This window comes from Elephas maximus, chromosome 3, assembly GCF_024166365.1.
Source record: "Elephas maximus indicus isolate mEleMax1 chromosome 3, mEleMax1 primary haplotype, whole genome shotgun sequence".
NCBI lineage: Eukaryota > Metazoa > Chordata > Mammalia > Proboscidea > Elephantidae > Elephas > Elephas maximus.
The window spans coordinates 79,133,443-79,153,082 of record NC_064821.1 but is presented as its reverse complement, the minus strand read 5'-3'; the positions used below and the strand labels follow the sequence as shown (position 1 = coordinate 79,153,082).

At 45.3% G+C, this 19,640-nt stretch overlaps 2 protein-coding genes across 6 annotated transcripts in view; one reads left to right on the top strand and one right to left on the bottom strand.

Annotated features, from left to right (window-relative positions):
• The window catches only part of GNL2 (G protein nucleolar 2), a 27,525-nt gene extending 21,264 nt beyond the window's left edge, over positions 1 to 6,261 (top strand). For 2 of the 4 annotated variants that reach the window (XM_049878798.1, XM_049878799.1), the window contains 4 exons: positions 3,599 to 4,053; positions 4,913 to 4,980; positions 5,298 to 5,383; positions 6,047 to 6,261. In XM_049878798.1, the coding sequence (XP_049734755.1) occupies positions 3,599 to 4,053; positions 4,913 to 4,980; positions 5,298 to 5,383; positions 6,047 to 6,202 (765 nt within the window). In that variant the 3' untranslated portion in view covers positions 6,203 to 6,261. Of the gene's footprint in view, positions 1 to 3,598; positions 4,054 to 4,083; positions 4,202 to 4,912; positions 4,981 to 5,297; positions 5,384 to 6,046 lie in introns of those variants that run through there. The other 2 variants (XR_007516593.1, XR_007516592.1) reach the window with 2 other exon arrangements.
• DNALI1 (dynein axonemal light intermediate chain 1) lies at positions 6,245 to 19,640 on the bottom strand. 2 transcript variants are annotated; one of them, XM_049878800.1, is made up of 6 exons: positions 19,506 to 19,640; positions 18,647 to 18,792; positions 13,628 to 13,797; positions 9,007 to 9,185; positions 8,489 to 8,686; positions 6,245 to 6,585 (listed from the first exon to the last, which is right to left on the bottom strand). In XM_049878800.1, exons 1-6 carry the CDS (start codon positions 19,584 to 19,586, stop codon positions 6,550 to 6,552), a joined length of 810 nt encoding a protein of 269 aa, XP_049734757.1. In that variant the 5' UTR covers positions 19,587 to 19,640; the 3' UTR covers positions 6,245 to 6,549. The 2 variants fall into 2 exon arrangements, with proteins under 2 accessions (XP_049734757.1, XP_049734758.1); XM_049878801.1 differs by having other exon boundaries at positions 8,489 to 8,653.

Below are 19,640 nucleotides of genomic sequence, written 5' to 3'. Positions count from 1 at the left end.
GACTCCTAGCAATCCCATACGGTTTCCAAGGTATGAATCTCTAGGAAAGCAGCCTGCCACATGTTTCTCCCCAGAAAGAGATTAAAGAAGACTTAAATAAATGGAAAGTGTTCCATGTTCATAGAGTGGAAGACTTATTATTGTTAAGATGTCAATATTATCCACAGTGATCTGTAAATTTAATGCAATCCCAATCAAATTCCAACAGCCTTCTCTACAGAAACAGGAAAACCAATCCTCAACTTTATATAGAATGGCAAGAGGCCCCAAATAACTAAAACAACGTTGAAAGAGAAGAACAAAGTAGGACTCACACATCCTGATTTAAAAACATAGATAGCTACAGTAATCAAAACAGCCTGGTACTGGTATAACGATAGACCTAGAACAATGGAACTGAATTGAGGGTCCTGAAATAAACCCATACACTTATAGTCAACTGACTTTTGACAGGGGTGCTAAGTCCATTTGGTGGGGGAAGAAGAGTCTCTTCAATAAATGGTGCTGGGAAAATTGAATTTCCACATGTAGAAAAATGAAACAGGATCCATGCCTCACACCATACACAAAAACATTCAAAATGAATTAAGGACCTCAATGTGCAAACTAAAACCATAAAATTCTGGAAGAACAAGCAGGGGCAACGCTGTCAGGCTTAGCTTTCAACAGTGGATTGTCTAATATAAAACAAAATCACAAACAGCAAAAGTCAAAATAAATAAATGGAACCTCATAAAAATTAAAAACTTGTTCATCAAAAGACTACCAAAAAAGTGAAAAGCTGTCAGTTGGACAAATATCTTCATAAACCATGTATCCAACAAGAACCTAATCAAAATATATATAAAACTTCGACAACAATAAAAAGACAACCTAGTCATAAAACGGGCAAAGGACTTGAGAATAGACATTTCATCAGAGGACATTCAGATGGCCACCAAACACATGACAAGATGCTCAGCATCATTAGCCATCAGAGAAGTGCAAATCAAAACCACAATGATACACCATTTCACTCCCTCTAGGATAGCTACACCCTGATGGCATAGTGGTTAAGAGCTACAGCTGCTAACCAAAAGGTCAGCAGTTTGAATCCATCAGGCAGCCCTTGGAAACAGTATGGGGCAGTTCTGCTTTGTCCTGTAGAGTCACTATGAGTTGGAATCAACTCAACGACAACAAGTTTGGCTTGGTTTAGGATGGTTAAGATTAAAAAAATAATAAGACAAATGTTGGTGAAGATGTGGGGAAATTGGAACCCTTATCCATTGCTGGTGGGACTGCAAAATTGTACAGCCGTTGTGGAAAACTGTGACAGTTCCTCAAAAAACTAAAAATAGAACTACCATGTGACCTAGGAATTCTACTCTTAGGTATTCACCCAGAAGATTTGAAAGCAGAGACTCTAAAAAAAAAGAGACCTATACCAGTGTTCGTTGCAGCACTGTTCACAGTAGCTATAAAATGGAAACGGCCTAAATGCCCATCAACAGATGAATGGATAAACAAAATGAGGTACATACATACAATGGAATACTACTCAGCCAGTAGGAGAAATGAAGTCTGGATACATGCTACATATGGGTGGAGCTCAAAGACATCGTGCTGAGCCAAATAAGCCAATCACAAAAAGACAAGTATTATATGACTTCACTTACATGAAAAGACAAGAAAAGGCAAAAAAAAAAAAAAAAAACCTTGTAATTCAATGCAGTCGATACTCAGGGAAAGGAGTTTTAGATTTGGGGTTTCTAGGCAGAGTTGAGAAGCTTCTTGTTCTGTTCAACTTACCCTAGCAGTGGACTTCCAAAAGGACTTATCTTTAGCACTTTGCTTTTCTGTTCTTTTGAAGAGATGGCTTCTGGTTTCACTTCTATGCTAATATCTTTTGGTTTTATATGGCTCTGGCTTCCTCTTCCTGAGCTTTCGTTCCTAGAGCTTTGGTTGTCAGCTAGATATTTCCAGATGAATATTTTGTCCAGCATTTCAGAATCAGCATACTTGAAATTGACAATCAATTTTCTCCCATTGCCTCCCAAACCACCCCAAACCACCAAACAAAAAATCTCCTCTCCCACCTTCTGTGTTAAGTCACTCATTCAGTGCTTCATTCATTCAGTAAAAATGTAATGAGCATCTCCTACGTGCCAGGTACTCTTCTAGGTCCTGAAGGCACTGCAGCGAGCAAAGCAGACAAGTCCCTACCCTTGTGGACTTACATTCCAGTGGCGGAGACGGACAGTAAACATAAATATAGAATGTCAGGAAGTATTGAGTGCTGTGAGGAAGCCAGGTTAAGGGTTTGAGGGAGACAGTGCAGTACTTTTGGGCTGGTCAGGGAAGGCCCCTGGAGAAGTGACATTTGAGGAGAACGTTCAGGATGTGAGGCAGGACCACGTGGACATCCTCAGGTGAGAGCATTCCAGGCGAAGGAAGAGCACACCCGGAGCACCTGGGGCGGAACTGTGCTTGATGTGTTCAGAGTACCGGAAGGAAGCCACCGGGGCTGGAATGTGACAGACAAGGGGAAACGTGGTGCAGTGGGAAGCCATTGGAGGGTTTTGAGTTCCCAAGCATCTAGGTCTGATGTACTAATATGATATGAAAAGATCTTATCTGGGAGCCTGTCACTGCTCTCTTATGACCCTGTATGGCAACGGTGGAGTTATTTTTAACCCTTCCTCCATATCTAGTAATTAAGTTTAGATAATTAATTCAGATGATTCTTGAGAACTATTGTGTACCCCTCTCTGTGATTCTCATCTTTTTTGAGGGAGGGTTAGATACCTCTTTGAGACTCTAAAAGCCAAAGATTGCCTCACCAGGAAAATGTTCAAATGTACTCACAAATTCTCTGTACAATTCCCTGAATTTTATGGATGCTTGGTTTATTTAGCACTTTGCCTGTCACTCTTGATTTTGGAAAATGACTTAAGGTCTGTGAGTCCGTTGCAAGGATGAAATGCTGTTTATGCCTGTGAAGCACCAGTGTAAAGCTTGGCACGTGCTTGTCTTCGCACCATTATCTAAAATAGCTGGTCTTTTCAGAGTGCTCGTTCTGAAGTCTCCTCTCTCAAGAAGTCCCTCTCCTTTTACATTATACCCTTCCCACAAGATGCCTCCTCGAACACTAACCTTGGTCCTTTTCATTTTCTAAACTAGTGCTGTTTTAATTCCTGCCATTCAACTTGACTTTCATTTCTATGTAGTTGCAAGTGCTAACTTTACATGTGCTTATTTTAACAACTGAATTATACTCTCCCCCTATTCCTTACAATAGTAAACGAAGGTGCAGGGAATCTTACTATCTACATGAAACAGTTGATTGCTTTTAATGGTTTTTAATAGTCAAGTACTATTATAGTTGGCTCATCCTTTGAAACTGTAGATATATTCCTCGATCCTTTAATACTGAATTTAATGCACATTGACTTAGAATAGTTTGATGATACAACTCGAAGGTGGGTATTTTCTGTACTTTCCCTTAGTCCTAAGAAGAGGAATGCTTCATTTGAGAGCAAGATAGGAGTTTAGAAGTTGAGTCTTTATTTTCTGATTCCTTTTCTCCCTTCTCTTCCCTTCTTTTTGGCCTTAATAGCTTCCATCCTTCTCCTCGTCTTTGGAAGCTACCACAGAAACAACCCAGAACAACCCAGAAGAGGAAAACACGGGCTCTGAGGTTGAAAAGTCAGAATCTGTCACTGAGAAGGAAAAAGGAGAGAACGATCCCTGTGGCGCTAACTTGGAAATGCAGCAGATCCTTGCACGGGTTCGGCAGAACTTCGGCAAAATCAACGTTGCACCCCAGTTTTCTGGGGACGACCTGGTTCCTTTGGAGATGTCAGATACTGATGAAGAACCTGAGAGCTTTTCTGCAGAAGAGGGGGAGGAGCAGGAGCAGCAAGGGGACCAGGAGGAAGAGTCTTGCCAGGAGTCCCAGGAAGAACATGTGGAAAACGACACCAAAGCAGTTATTAAAGCCCTGGATGAAAAGATTGCTAAGTATCAGAAGTTTTTAAACAAAGCCAAAGCTAAAAAGTTTTCAGCAGTCAGGTAGTGTTTTAATTTTTTCATGAATTGCAGTTTGTTCCTTCCTTTCCCAGAAAGCTGACATGAGTATTGGAGCAGTATTTGTTGTTGCTGAGTGCCGCCGAGTCGATTCCGACTCTTAACGACCCATAGGACAGAGCGGAACTGCCCCGTAGGTTTTCCTAGGCTGTAAGCTTTGCGGGAGCAGATCTTTTCTCTTGCAGAGCCACTGGTGGGTTTGAAGTGCAGACCTTTTAGTTAGCAGCTGAGCACTTGACCATTGCACTACCAGGGCTCCTGCATTTACAGGGGGGTTATTGCCTTCTGAAAAGAGAGTATAGGCAGTCCCTGGGTTACAAATGAGACCCATGAGATCCATTCCTAAGTGTCTTTAAAAAATTGTAGGCAAGTTGGAACAGGTGCATACAATTCTTATTTAGCCTTACATTAGTGCAAGAAAAGGCTCGAAGCTTTTCAATGCTTTAAAAGCTGCAGGTGCAGCAGGTGAAGGTGACTGTGATGAATTTGTTGCGAGTAGGGGTTGGTTCAGTTATTTCAAAGTGAGAACAAATTTATAGAACATTAAAAGGCAAGTATGAGTTGTTTAAGTCAGACGTTCATAACCCAGGGACTGCCTGTAGTCTGTAAGGTTTGTGACATGCAGCTTCCTGAAGTACGGTAAGCTTAGCTGCTCAGTTTTTATAAATGCCCTTGGAGCTGCAGACGCTGTGGGGCATTGACTTCTGCCGGTGGGGGATCACTGTGATAAAGAGGAGTGGGGGTTCTTTAACCAGCCGGGTTGTTGCTATCTCCACAGCAGCTTGTGCTTTGGGCAGTTGAGGGGAATGTTGGACACCTCCCTTACTTTGCCTTTCTGTTGCAGAATATCCAAGGGCCTAAGTGAAAAGGTCTTCGCAAAATCTGAAGAACAAGAAGATGTGGAAGATAAAGGTAGCATTCATTTAAATCACTGTGCGTCTTTAGAACTTTGGAAAATCTGAGTTTAATCTTCGTATTATCTTTTTTACTATCGGTATCCATGCGGATATTTATCATATTGGCAGATTACCCTCGTTCCACATACTATGTATAATACAAATTGGATTGTCCACTTCCCATCCTGTACATTTCTTGGGATTAAATTGTCAATTCAAGGACATTTCCTCTTAAAAGAGATACCATTATTAACCTTACAGCCCCAGGGTGGGTCTGCAGATAAATTTTGAACTGAAAACTCCTGTTTCCTTTCTGTTTGTATTTGTTTCTAGCACCTACCAAGAAGGGAAAGAAGAGAAAGGCACAGAGAGAAGAGGAACATTCAAATAAAACTCGCCGGATGCTTACGTCTAAGGAAGTAAGTGTTTTCCATCTTACTCTCCACCCAGGTATAGAAAGCAGAGAGAAACCCGGTTCTCAAGACCTACTCTTTCTGAAGCTACTGGTCTAAAGAGCTGAATCCCAGAAGCCCGAGTCCCAAGTGACTTAACTCATCTTTTAAACGAGGATCAAGAGGTGGCTGGCTTCAAGGGAAGGTCCTTGAGCTCATGTCTTACGTTTTCAGAGCTCATGATCACAATCTTCAAATATGTGGCCCATCATCTACAAGAGTCAGTCTGGTTTGTGTGGGCCCAGGGAAATGACACCCAAATGGAAAGAAATATATAGGCAGACAGATCACTGATTTATGAAGAACAGCTTGGTAGCTGGAGCTCAAGTTCAGAGCTGGGGTGGGCCCTCAGAGGAAGTGGTTTGTTAATGGAAGTGTTCAGCCTTAGCCCAGAGGAGCACTTGTCAGGAATGTTGTAGAAAGCATTCAAGCATTGGATGAGGGTTGGACCAAATGACATCTGTAACTTGGAGTTTACTGAAAGGTAAACTTAGGTCGGGGAGGTGTTTGCACTGCTTCAAATAGCCGTGGACACAGCATGAGAAGCGAAGCACAGGGAAGAGAAATACAGGGGCCTGTTCACGACCTGCAGTGTTTGACCGGCTTTGTTTTTTGCCATTTTTTTCACAGCGGAGGCGAGCAGCACGGCAGCAGCACTCCAGAAAAGTTGGTGTACGCTACTATGAAACACACAACGTGAAAAATAGGAACAGGAACAAAAAGAAGACCAGTGACTCAGAGGGACAGAAACATAAACACAGAAAATTCAAGCATAACAAGCAGTAACATTCAAAAAGTTGTTTATTAAATTATACAAAAATATGCAAGAAGAGAATTGTGTTCCTTTATAACACTTGGCATTTCTAAGACCATAATGCAGTTGTTCTGAGGTTTGACAGCTGCAGCCATTCACCAGTGCTAGTGAAAGGGAAGGTAGAGCTGCCTCGCCCCCTGGGAGTCCATTGGCACATAGACACTTGAATTAGCCCTCTCAGTTCCTCAAAAATGTAACCCTATCATGTAAGTGTCTGACAGAAACGGGGTGGTGAGCGGGGGTGGGTATGGCTTGTTCACTCATGAAACCAGCTTTTTATTACAAAAGGCTTATGATGGTGAGACCCATATGGAAATTATCACTTCTTTGGAGCAATAATGCCTTCCAGTTGGGCCTGAAAAACAAAAACAAACTCCGTTAATATTTGAAACCTGCAGCCTAACTAACACAAATAGCTGAGAGGTGATAAAATCTTGGGGAAGGATAATCCAAATGCTGCCACTCCAAGGTTTTTTTTTTTTTCTTTTTTCTTCTCCCCCTTCATTCCCCACTCCATATTTTCTAGATTAGCTGGTTTCTGGCTTGGCGTACCGTCTTGCTACATTAGGAGAAACCAGAGCTGCCCTGGTTTCCATACAATAACAGCTCAGTGTATAATATAAAGCACTGAAAAGGAAATTGAATAAAAGTCGCTGAAATAGTGGTTTTTCATGGCTCAGATTTCAGGCCTGAATATGTCTGCTGTTTGGTTTGGGATCCTGGGAGCTCTGCTGGGACAAGAGGTTTGAGAAACAGCAGATTTTCAGTCAGTGAGACAACCTGACACCCAATTAGAGAAAATTGCTACCAGTGAGTAGGGAACTGTCCATCTTGTATGTAAAGCTCAAGACACTTGGGAGTTATTGACTGTTCCTCTGGCAGCCAGGAAAATAATTTACTATCCTAGTGAGTAGATGTATCTTTAAGTAGGTCTGTCCTGGGGACTGCAAACACTGCTTTATTTGCAGTGCAGCTTTGATCCAATAAAAATAGCTCACTTCTAAAGAATCCTTTACCCTGGGGATTACAAGCCTACTTGTAAATGTTAGAAAAGTGCTAAGGTAGTCTGCTTTGCTGTTGCCGCTAATACTAGAGCAGGAACTCTGGGGCTTATGATAAAGAACTATGGCAGGTAAGGGAAGCAGCTTCAGAGGCTGCTAAGTAAACAGATTTGCATCTGGCTGTGAAAGTTTTAACTTCTCAGCAACAAAAAACCTGTCATCTAGCAGTTAATACAAACCCTTTATCTCAAATGCTCTGCCTTCTTGGTTTTAGAACCAAAAAGCCTGCCAATACCAAGAATGTAAGCTTTCCATAGGCCTGGGTCTTTGGCAGTGAGGGGCAGGAGAGACATCCAGGGGCTCCTGGCCGGGGCCATGGGGAAACCACTGAATGTCCATGGAGTTCCTATCTAGAACAGTGATCCTCGAGCTTTAGTGAGCATGGAATCACCTAAAGCCTTGTTAAAACAGATTGCTGGGCCCCAAACCCAACATTTCTGAATTCTTGGTGTGGGCTCAAGAACGTTTTTGCTAAAAGTTGCCAAGTGATGAGGATGCTGGTCTGGGACTCATCCTTTGAGAGCCTTTGAACCAGACAGGCTGGAGTTGTAGGGGCCTATGGCCTGGTTTCCTGCCCAGCCCTTTTCACCAATCCCCCTCCCTCCCATCACCTCAGTTGAATCAAATTACGCTGCTGGCAATAAGGTTCCTCCGACCACACACACACCTGGGGGTTTCTGACTTGAAAGGGTTCCTCCCTGTCAAAGGGCCTTCCCTGCCCGCCCAACAATTTTTTATTTCTCCCAGCCTTTTTTTTTTATGCCTCAAACACATTGCCTCTGAGGGACCGTCAGCAGGAAGGCACTTCCACGAAAGCCCGCTGGGGAGATCCAGCCCACTCGGGGAAGACTCCAAAAGACCAGCCGTGATGGGGAAGAAGAGCCACTTTTTTGTCCTGAGAATGGGCGACTTTCTTCCCAAGGAAAAAGTCCTACGCTGGAGAGCTAAAGTGAGGTACCGTGGGGATTCAGAGTGACACTAGAGCCTCCACCCAGAGCCAGATGATTGGAAAAGCTGGGTAATGAATCCTAACCTCCCTTCCCTCAAAAAAACTTCCTTTACTCCTCGGCAGCACATGTGGACAAATGTTTAAAAGCTGTAAGTGGGAGAAGGAATCCAGGCTTGGCCTGCACGGGGGAGGGGGTTAGGGAGGAAGCGGAAAGGAGCACTTTTCACCTGGGCCTGAGCATTGATTACCTTCAGCTGCTGATTCGTCCGCTTTAGGAATTGAATCTCCTCATTGTGCTTCTTCTCCTCCACCTGTCGCCTCTCATTCTCCCGCTTCTCGATGGCCTCACATTTTGCCTTCTGCTCGTTCACTTGCCTCTCCAAATCTCTCTTTTCAGTTTCTAATTCTGCAATCTGAGGACAGAAGGCCCCAGTCATCCTGGGATGCTGCCAAGTGGACAGGGTGGCGTGAGTAACCGGGTGAGGGGACTTGGGGCACAGATGTCCAAACCAAGATGTTGCCAGGGTCTGTACTGCCACCCAGTGGGACATCAGTGACCAGCATGGAACGCTGATGGAAGATGCAGCTGCTATGACTATGGTGGCCATTATATTACACCAAGGGGCCCTCCCTGAGCTGACGCAGGTCCAAGGGTCATGAATGTCAAGAGAGGACCCTAGGACAGAATTTAGGACTGGGATGACTACCATGTGGCCCTGAAATTGATGTCACAGAGGGCCAAGGGCTCCTGGTGAATCCCACTCACTTTCCTCTCCATGTCTGACTTCCCCTGCTCAGCCTGCAGCGCCTTCCTCATGCCGAACGCCACGCTGCTCTCGTACAAGGTCTGGTAGGCAGCAATGGTCATGCGGATCTCGTCCCTGACTCGCAGCAGCAGCAGTCCCCGCTCAGCACAGTTAATGGTGACCTCGCGGATCAGCTCATCTTCCAATGCAAACACAGCCAGATCAGAGCAGCTAGGCGAGAGGGAACTACACCACATCTACTGCAGGCCACCTTTCTACTGGGAGGGACTTTATGGAGGGTGTGTCCTCTTCACTTGAAGATAACATTTCAGGAAAGGTCCTCAGGGAGGGTGCCTTCAGTGGCCCAAGGAGCTGAGCCATGCAGCCACTCCTCTGCACTTGGCCCTTGGGAGCAGCTGTGAGCCAGCCCAGTTTGGCCAGGGCAGAGGGAGACAGGAGCCCCAGGTTTGTTTGCAGCAGTGGGCCCCTCCCCTTCCACCCTCAGGCAGAAACTGGGTGCTATTCAGAGAAATTTGCCTTTTTTTGGTTTGAAGACGGTGGCTCTTCCAAATCATCTGGGAAATCCTAGGTGCCCCTGACTAGACTGGTCTAGGGCTGGACAAAGCAGGTCTAGAGAATTTGCCCCCACCACTTGTCTGTCAGTTTGTTGTACTGTGGTGGCTTCAGTGTTGCTGAGATTCTGGAAGCTAGGCCACTAGTATTTCAAATAAGAGCAGGGTCACTCAGGTGGACAGGTTTCATCGGAGCTTCCAGACTAAGGTGATCTAAGTTGAAAAACATCTGCCAGTGAAAACCTTACCCGAATAGCAGCAAAACATTGTCAGATGTAGTGCCAGAAGATGAGCTCCTCAAGTTGGAAGGCACTCAAAATATGACTGGGAAAGAGCTGCCTCCTCAAAGTAGAGTCGACCTTAATGACGTGGATAGAGTAAAGCTTTTGGGACCTTCATTTGCTGATGTGGCAGGATTTAAAATGACAAGAAACAACTGCAAACATCCATTAATAATCTGAACATGGAATGCACAAAGTATGAATCCGGGAAAATTGAAAGTCATCAAAAATGAAATGAAACGCTTGAAGATCAATATCACAGGCATTAGTGAGCTTAAATGGACTGGTATTGGACATTCTGAATCACACAATTATATGGTCTATTATGCTGGGAATGACAAACTGAAAGGAAATGGCATTGCATTCATTGTCAAAAAGAACATTTCAAGATCTATCCTGAAGTACAATGCTGTCAGTGATAGGATAATATCTGTATGCCTACAAGAAAGACCAGTTAATATGACTATTATTCAAATTTACGTACCAACCACTAATGCCAAAGATGAAGAAATTGAAGTTTTTATCAACTCCTACAGTCTAAAATCGATCAAACATGCAATCGAGATGCATTGATAATTACTGGTGAATGGAATGCAAAAGTTAGAAATGAAGGAGGATCACAGTAGCTGGAGTATGTGATCTTGGTGACAGAAAAGACGCCAGAGATCACATGATAGAATTTTGCAAAACCAATGACATATTCATTGGAAACACCCTTTTCAACAATGTAAATGGTGACTATACACAAGGACATCACTGGATGAAATATACTGGAATCAAATCGACTACATCTGTAGAAAGAGACGACAGAGAAGTTCAGTATCATTAGTCAGAACAAGGCTAAGAACTGACTACAGAACCGACCATCAATTGCTCATATGCACGTTGAAGTCGAAGCCAAAGAAAATTAAAACGAGTCCATGAGAGCCAAAGTACGACCTTGAGTATATCCCACCTGAATTTGGAGACCATCTCAAGAATAGATTTGACACATTGAACACTAATGACCAAAGACCAGACAAGATGTGATACAACACCAAGGACATCATACATGAAGAGAGAAAATGGTAATTAAAAAGACAGGAAAGAAAGAAAGGACCAAAATGGATGTCAGAAGAGACTCTCAAACCTGCTCTTGAATGTAGAGTAGCCAAAGCGAATGGAAGAAATAATGAAGTAAAAGAGCCGAACAGAAGATTTTGGGGGCGGCTCAAAAAGATAAAGTGCTACAATGAAACGTGCAAACATCTGGAGTTAGAAAATCAAAAGGGAAGAACACACACAGCATTTCTCAAGCTGAAAGAAGAGAAGAAAAAATTTGAGCCTCAAGATGCAATATTGAAGGATTCTATGGGCAAAATGGGTTTTTGTTTTTATGGGCAAAATACTGAACGATGCAGGAAGCATCAAAAGAAGATGGAAGGAATACACAGAGTCACTGTACCAGAATGAACTGGTCAACATTCAAGCGTTTCAGGAGGTAGCATGAAGACCTGATGATAGTGAAGGCATGGGCGAAAAACAAGACTCCAGGAACTGATGGAATACCAATTGAGATGTTGCAATGAATAGATGCAATGCTGGAACTGCTCACTTGTCTATGCCAAGAAATTTGGAGGACAGCTATCTGTATTTGTGCCCATTCCAAAGAAAGGTGATCCAACAGAATGTGGAAATTATCGAACAATATCATTAATACCACACGCAAGTAAAATTTTGCTGAAGGGCATTCAAAGATGGTTGTAGCAGTATATCGACAGGGAACTGCCAGAAATTCAAGCCAGATTCAGAAGAGGATGTGGAACAAGGGATATCATTGCTGATGTCAGATGGATCCTGGCTGAAAACAGAATACCAGAAAGATGTTTACCTGTGTTTTATTGAATATGCAAAGGCATTCAACTGTGTAGATCATAACAAATTATGGATAACATTGCAAAGAATGGAAATTCCAGACACTTAATTGTGCACATGCAGAACCTGTACATAGATTAAGAGGTAGTCGTTGGAATAGAACAATGGAATACTGTGTGGTTCAAAATCAGGAAAGGTGTGTGTCAGGGTTGTATCCTTTCACCAGACTTATTCAGTTTGTGTGCTGAGCAAATAACGTGAGAAGCTGGACTATATGAACAACAAGGCATCAGGACTGGAAGAAGACTCATTAACAACCTGTGATACGCAAATGACACAATCTTGCTTGCTGAAAGTGAAGAGCACTTAAAACACTTACTGATGAAGATCAAAGATCACAGTTTTCAGTGTGGATTACACCTCAATATAAAACAAAAAACATCACAACTGAACCAATAAGCTACCTCATGGTAAATAGAGAAAATATTGAAGCTGTTAAGGATTTCATTTTACTTGGATCCACAATCAATGCCCATGGAAGCAGCAGTCAAGACATTAAACGATGTACTGCACTGGACAAATCTGCTGCAAAAAAACCTCTTTAAAGTGTTAAAAAGCAAAGAAGCACTTTGAGGACTACGGTCTGACCCAAGCCATGGTATTTTCAATCACCTCATATGTATGTGAAAGCTGAACAATGGGTAAGGAAGACTGAAGAAGAACTGATGCATTTGAATTATAGTGTTGGCGAAGAATACTGAGTATACACTATGGACTACCCAAAGAATGAACAAGTTTGTTTTGGAAGAAGTACAGTCAGAATGCTTCTTAGAAGTGAGGGTGGCTAGACTTCGTCTCACGTACTTTGGACATGTTATCAGGCGGGACCAGTCTCTGGAGAAGGACAGCATGCTTGGTAAAGCAGAGGATCAGTGAAAAAGAAATACCCTCAATGAGATGGACTGACATAGCGGCTGCAACAATGAGCTCAAACATAGCAACCATTGTATGTTTCATTCTGTTGTACACAGGGTCACTATGAGTCAGAACTGGTTCGATGGCACCTAACAACAAGAGCTTGCCCTCAGGAGTCCCTGAGTAGTGCAAATGGGTAAGTGCTTGACTACTAGCCAAAAGGTTGAAGGTTCAAACCCACCTAGAGGCACCTTGGAAGACACACCTGGCAATCTACTTCTGAAAGGTCACAGCCTTGAAAATCCTATGGAGTGCAGTTCTACTCTGTACACGTGGGGTTGCCATGAATCAGAATCAAGTTGACGGCAACCACTACCAACAACATAGCTTGCCCACCCTTCTCGTCCGTAAATACTGACCTATAGGGCCAGCCATAGTCAGACTCAGGGAAGCCAACTGACTAAATGCCTGTGGCTTGGGAGGTAGATTGCAGGGCAGAGGCCACAGGCCTGTGAGACTGGGCTGGGGGACAGCCACTGATGCCAGCCCTTGAGAAGGTAGATCTTAAATCACTTCGTCTGTTAACAACAAATTATCCTGCAATATTTTTCTGGACTGAGGGCCAAATGTATGTAATACAGAACCTTTATTTTTCTGATTAAGACATTAACACATGCTTATTACAAGAACTTTGAAAAAAACAAAGATTTAAAATGGAGTGTATGTATATGTTTTTCCACCCAAAAGATCTTACTCCAAAATCTGCTAAGGGGTGAAGAACCCAGGTTTCCAGAAGACAGTAACTGGCAGGCAGGGAACTGATAGCAGAGGTGGGGCTGGGAAGGGAAGAGGGCACATTTAGCAGTTCCTGAGTGGGTCAGACACAGGAGGAAGAGATGATTCCAAGAGGGGAAGGCTTCAGCACATGGATACTCAGTTTAGATCTGTGCTGAAGCAGAAGGCAAGGAGGCAGTAAGGTGTGGAGGGCACCCGCCCCGCCCCCTGCCCAGTCCACTCACCAAAGCACTGTGAGTAGAGCTCCCTGCGGACAGGGCAGATGCCTGTCTCCCGGGCCTGCCGCTGTTGCAGCTTCAGGTCCAGCTGCTCCTGGAGATGCACCACATCCATCCTGGTGCTGGGGGTGCTGGACACTTGCTGGATCCATAGCTGAGTGTCTTCCACCCACTCCCTGCGGCACAGACACAGCCTGGCTGAGTGAAACCCGCTGACCTGAGGGGGCCCTCGGGACAAGAGCAGAGAGGCCCTTTGAGCAGTGTGCCTGCACAGGAGGGAGGGGACCCACCAGGATCTCCCTTGGAGGGTGTGTAGCTCCAAAGCCACACCCATTATGCTGCTGCCCCACACTGGCTGGGTGGGTGGCCAATCTCCATTTCTCAAGGCCCCTCCATGAAATCCTCAGCCACTCTTCCAGATCATACCCTCCTCGTGCTGAGGACAGATTTATGGGCACTGTTGCTTGATGTGAACAGGAGGCTCAGTGGGAATTCGCACTGGCTTGTGAGGTGAGAGATTCAGGACACCACAGACACTGTGCAAACCAGGAGGGGCAAACGTGAGTACTGGGGGAGCAGGGGTGGGCGGTGCTTGAAGGTGTGTGCCTGCATGAGGTCCCCCACAATGAGCCTTGTGCCAGAGGCATGGCCAGACTCTGGAATCAGGAGAGCCTGCGAGTGAACCCACCATGGGGAGAGGACTTCCGTGCCACTGATGGAAGGAAATCAACTGGAAAATCACCCCCTCCTTTGGCCTCTGAGGAGATCACAGGCTCTCTTTTACTGTTTGTCCTCTTCATCAGTCACTTGACAGCTAGCACTTGACTCCTAGCTGAAAAGTTGGTGGTGTGAACCCACCCAGAGGCCCCTTGGAAGACAGGCCTGATGATCTGCTTCTGAAAGGTCACAGCCTTAAAGCCCCATGCAGCAGGTGTACTAACCACACATGGGGTCACCATGAGTCAGAATCAACTCCACAGCAACTGACGACACCAACAGCAGCTTTTCATCACGGCCTTAAAAACTGTGCCATCGACATATCACCTTAAAAAGAGTTGAAAAGGCACAGTGTTTGAAGGTCGCGCTCAGACGGCTCGGCCTGCCTCCCCCCAGTCACACTTCACATGTATGCTGGCCTCACTCTGGGCATGCCTTTGGCTGCCTGGGTATCAGTCTCATCGGAAAGCTCAGACTGCGTGGCAGTGGCCTGGCCACCTTGCTGACCTCTGTGAGCCAGAGGGGCCCTCATCAGCATGGGCTGAATGAGTCCTCCAAATTTGGGTGGCCTTGCTCCAGTACTGCTCAAAACCTCATCCCCTCTGGACCTGACTGATAGTCCTCCCTCCAGCCACTCCGTACTAAAGTGCCCTTTCCAGAGTACAGATTGGATGGGGACCCTCTCTTGATGAAATCTCTTCAAGGGTTCCCTGTGGCCACAGCCGTAGCTTTCAGACCTTTTGACTGTGATCTACAGTAAAAATTAAAGGTTACTTCATGATCCTGTATACACACAAATGCATGTGCGCACACACACACACACACGCACATGCACACACACCCCTGAAACAGGCTTCAGGAAACAAAGGTCACCTCTTGAAATGGTTGAATATTGACTAATTCCTTAGCACATACGTAGCGTAATGTCTGGCTTATGGTAAGCAATGAATAGCTCATGTACTGAATTGAGAGAGGACACAGCATAATAAAACAAAAAAGTTGATATTTATTCCCAAACTAGAGCACTCCACCTGCAAAGATAGAAGCCCACTGCAGGGGTCCAAAATCTGTATGCCTAAAAAGGATACATGTAGGCTTCCAGATCTGCCTCATGGGATGAGGACATGGATTTTGAACTCAAAGAGATTTGGACTTGGAGTCCAGTGCTGCCTCTTTAACTATGGCACACAATACTAGTGTTTGGTGATGTCTAGTTCTTCTCTTCTTTCAGGACACAGGATGACTATACATCCCCCCTGAGGTCTGACATGGCCGTGTGATTTGATTTCGCCAACAAAAGGTGAAGCAGAAGTGTTGTGTGTCACTTGTGGATGGAAGCACTTAATTGCTGGTACTCATCTCTCTGCCTCATCTCATGTCTTGGTGATCATGGAAGAGCTCTGGGTGGATGTGAACACCTGACCCAGCAAGTGGCTTGTAAACCTAACTTCTATAGGGGGAATCAAACTTTTCCAGAAACTTCTGAAAAAATTCAGAGATGCTTTATCTATTAGCAATTATCACTAGAAGAGATTTGCTGAGGTTCATCTTTCTCAAGCCAAAGGTGATTGTTTTTGCAGGAAATACGTTGAAGGAAATGACACCTACGATTGAAATGGCTTGCCTTCTGGTGTGCTAAGGGTCCCAAGTTTATTCTTTCATTCAACAAATATTTTCTGAATGCTGACTTTGCATGCACTAAGGATATAGCCAAATCTCTGTTCTCATGGAGCTTATATTCTAGCAGTGGGGGAAGGAGGGACAGACCATGAACCAATGGTTGTATGTCAGGTGGTGATAAATATGGCTGCAGAAGAATAAAGCAGGGTAAGAGATCATGTTGGGGGGGGGTGCTCTTTTATACAGAATTACTCAAGGAAGGCCTCATTAAGGAAATGACATTTGAGCAAGACCCAAGTAAAGAAATGGAGGGAATTGTGGGGATATCAGAAGAAGAGCATCCATGGGAGTGAGAATAGCAATGTAAGGCAAGGCCCTGAGGTGGGAGAGTGATGGAGGTGTTTCAGAAACATTAAGTGGAGTGCAAGTGGCCACACAATTGGTCTCTATTCGCCTGGAGCAGCAGGGGAAGAAGGAGATCCAGAAATCAGTGAAGTAATTGGACTACAGGTCCAGTTGCCTCCGTGAACTACTACTACCTCTTTCCCATGAGACCAGAAAAAATGGGTGGTGCCCAGCTACCATCACTGAACATTTTGATCAAGGATCCAATAAGTGGATCCTAATCAAAAGGAAGACAAGCATGGAAGAGAACTTTTAATTCATATGGAAACCAGATTTACTGAATCCGTTGAGACTGCCCTAAATCTATTGCCTGGAAGTAATCTTTAAACCTTGAACTAAAACTACCCCATGAAGCCATCATTAAACTAAACAACCGCTCAGCTCAGTTAATAAAGAATGATTGCCTTGAGCACTGTCCTCTTATAAAGAAGTATCTGCAAGTGTTCAAGTTGATATGTTGATGTAAAGTACAGATGAGAACTTGGAAGAGGCAGGGAGTCTAAATTAACGGTGATAAAATAATATGGGTAGAGACAGTGAGAACTGTGATACAATGTGAAATATGTAACCAATATCATTGAACTATACATGTAGAAACTGAATGGATATATGTTTGATTGTTATATTGCCACCAAAAAAAGACACAAAGAAACAGCAAGTGGAGGCCATGTGGCTTGAGCACAGTGAACAATAAGATAAGGTTGATGTATCATGGGCCAGATCATGCCAGGTCTTTCAAGCCGTGGCAAGGCCATGGTAAGGACTTTGGATTTTAGTCTAAGTGACATTAGGGGGCTTCTGACAGAAGACTGGCCTGATCTGACTTATGATTTAAGGATGGAGAACAGACTGTAAGGGCAGAGAGTGGAAGCAAGGTTTCCAGTTAGGAGGCCAATGTGCTACCACAGGTGAGAAACAGTGACTTGGAACAAAATGGTGGAGGCAGAGGTAGTGAAAGTGGTTGGATTTGGGATATAATTTGAAGGTGGAGCCAGAGAATTTGATGAAGGACCAGACATGCAGTGTGAGAGAAGAAGAGGAATGAAAGGTGGCCTGAGCGGGTAGTAAAGGAGTTACAGTTCACTGAGAAGGAGAAAACTGGGGATGAGCAAGTAGAGGGAGGGAGAAATTGCGACTTAATTCAAACGTGTTGAGTTTGAGATGTCTATTGGACATCTTCGTGAAGATAATGAGGAAGTAGCAGAATATGTGGGTCTGAAGTTTAAGGGGAAAACAGGGCTGGAAATACACATGTGGGAGTTCTCGGCATATTGCTGTTGTCGTAGGCTGCCGTGGAGTCACCCCCCAACTCATGGCAACTCCGTGCACAGCAGAACTAAACGCTGCCTGGTCCTATACCATCCGCATGATCAGCTGCAGACTGGACCGTTGTGATCCACGGGGTTTCGCTGGCTGCTTTCCGGAAGTAGATCATCAGATCTTTCTTCCTAGTCCATCATGGTCTGGAAGCTTCACTGAAACCTGTTCAGCATCATAGCCACACACAAGACACCACTGACAGATGGGTGGTGGTTGCACACGAGGTGCACTGGCTGGGAACCGAACCCAGGTCTCCCACGTGGGAGGTGAGAATTCCACCACTGAACCACCAAGGCCTTACCAGCACATCCACTGCCTCCACCAGTTGCTGTTGAGTTAACCTGACCCAAGGCGACCCCCTATGTATCAGAGTACAGCTGTGCTCCACAGGGTTTTCAATAGCTGGTCTTTCAGAAGTAGATCGTCAGGCCTTTCTTCTGCAGTGCCTCTGGGTAGACTCAACCTCCAACCTTTTGGTTAGCAGCCAAGGCCATTAACCCCTTGGACCACCCAAGGACTCCTCATCAGCATATAACCAAACCAAAAGCCCACTGCTGTCAAGTAGGTCGACTCACAGGGACCCTACAGGACAGAGGCTGTAAATCGTTACAGAAGCAGATTGCCATATCTTCCGAAGAGTGGCTGGTGGGTTCAAACTGCCAATCTTTAGGTTAGCGGCCGAGCGCTTAACCACTGCACCACCATTCATCACCATATAGATGGTATTTAAAACCATAAGACTGAGTGAGAACACTCAGAGTGAGGGTAGACAGAGAAGAGGTCTCCCTTCACCCTCCCAGGACCCAGTCACCTGCAAGCTGGAGGAGCTCTGGAATGCTGGTGGGTTGGTAGGGGGGACCCCTACCCAGGAACAGAGGTATGGTGCATCTCTGCACATTCCCAAGTTCTGGGATCCAAAAACCTAGGTCTTCTCCAGCCCCTGCTCCCACTTTTTTTTTTTACCTTGGGGGCAGGATGGCATTCAAGATTTCTTCTGCCTGCTTTGTAGGGTCTGGGACACAGGAAGTTGAAGGAACCTTGGTCTTTGGTGGCTGTGGGACTGGACCCGAAGGTCCAGGCTGCTGGGGGCTGACTTTTAGTGGCCGAGCCTGAGAAGAAGTAGCAGGTTAGGGCGCCAGTGAGTTAGGCACTCAGATCCACATGTACCAGCCCCCTGGATTGTGTCTCCTGCTCATTGCTTCCCTACTCCCAGCTCACTTTCACCTTGTCTTAGCAGAAGTCATGTCTCAGAGCTGAAGGAGGCCATGAAAAGCTTCTGGTCCCACCCCAACCAAATGCTTGTGTTCTCCTGAACAACGTTTCTGGCAATGGTGCTCAGTCCTGTTTTCATACCTCTAAAACCAAAACCAAACCTGTTGCTGTGGAGTAGATTCCAACTCATAGCGACCTTACAGGACAGAGAATTGCCCCGTAGAGTTTCCAAGGAGCGCCTAGTGGATTCAAACTGCCGACCTTTTGGTTAGCAGCCATTGCACTTAACCACTGCACCACCAGAATTTCCTTCATACCTCCAGTGATGGGGAAATCACTACTTCATCTCTGCTTGGACCCAGCTACCATGAAAGAGTGAGCTCCATCCACGTCCTTGTGACTTCCTTCCTCACCCTAAATCTGCCCTTTAGGGTCACCCCTAACATCTGGGCTTCTTGTGCCCTCTCCCTTCCTCCCCCCCCATCCCAATCCCCTGTCCCTCCGGTTTCTCAACCCTCAAAGCAGGGACCTGTCCTTCCCCATCGGAGCTTCCCCTTCCATTCTCTTCCCCGCCCACCCCCCCCTGCCCCGCCCCGAGACCCGTCCTTACTTTGGGGCTCCGTTTCTCTGTGTTCCGGCTCACCAACACCGGGGTGTCGTATTTGAGCAGCGAGTCTGCGGGGGGAATCATGGCGGCCGCGGGGGGTAGTAGCCCAGAATTGGCCCTCTTGTCTGGGCCTTGTTT

Bases quoted from the DNA above. Each gene is read 5' to 3' on its own strand.
- DNALI1 (XM_049878800.1), bottom strand. From the start codon at position 19,586: ATGATTCCCCCCGCAGACTCGCTGCTCAAATACGACACCCCGGTGTTG. The intron at 13,798-18,646 runs GTAAAAAAAAAA...TCTGTGCCGCAG, and splicing joins AATGCCATCCTGCCCCCAAG to GGAGTGGGTGGAAGACACTC. The intron at 9,186-13,627 runs GTGAGTGGACTG...TTGCATTGGAAG, and splicing joins GCTCTACTCACAGTGCTTTG to ATGAGCTGATCCGCGAGGTC.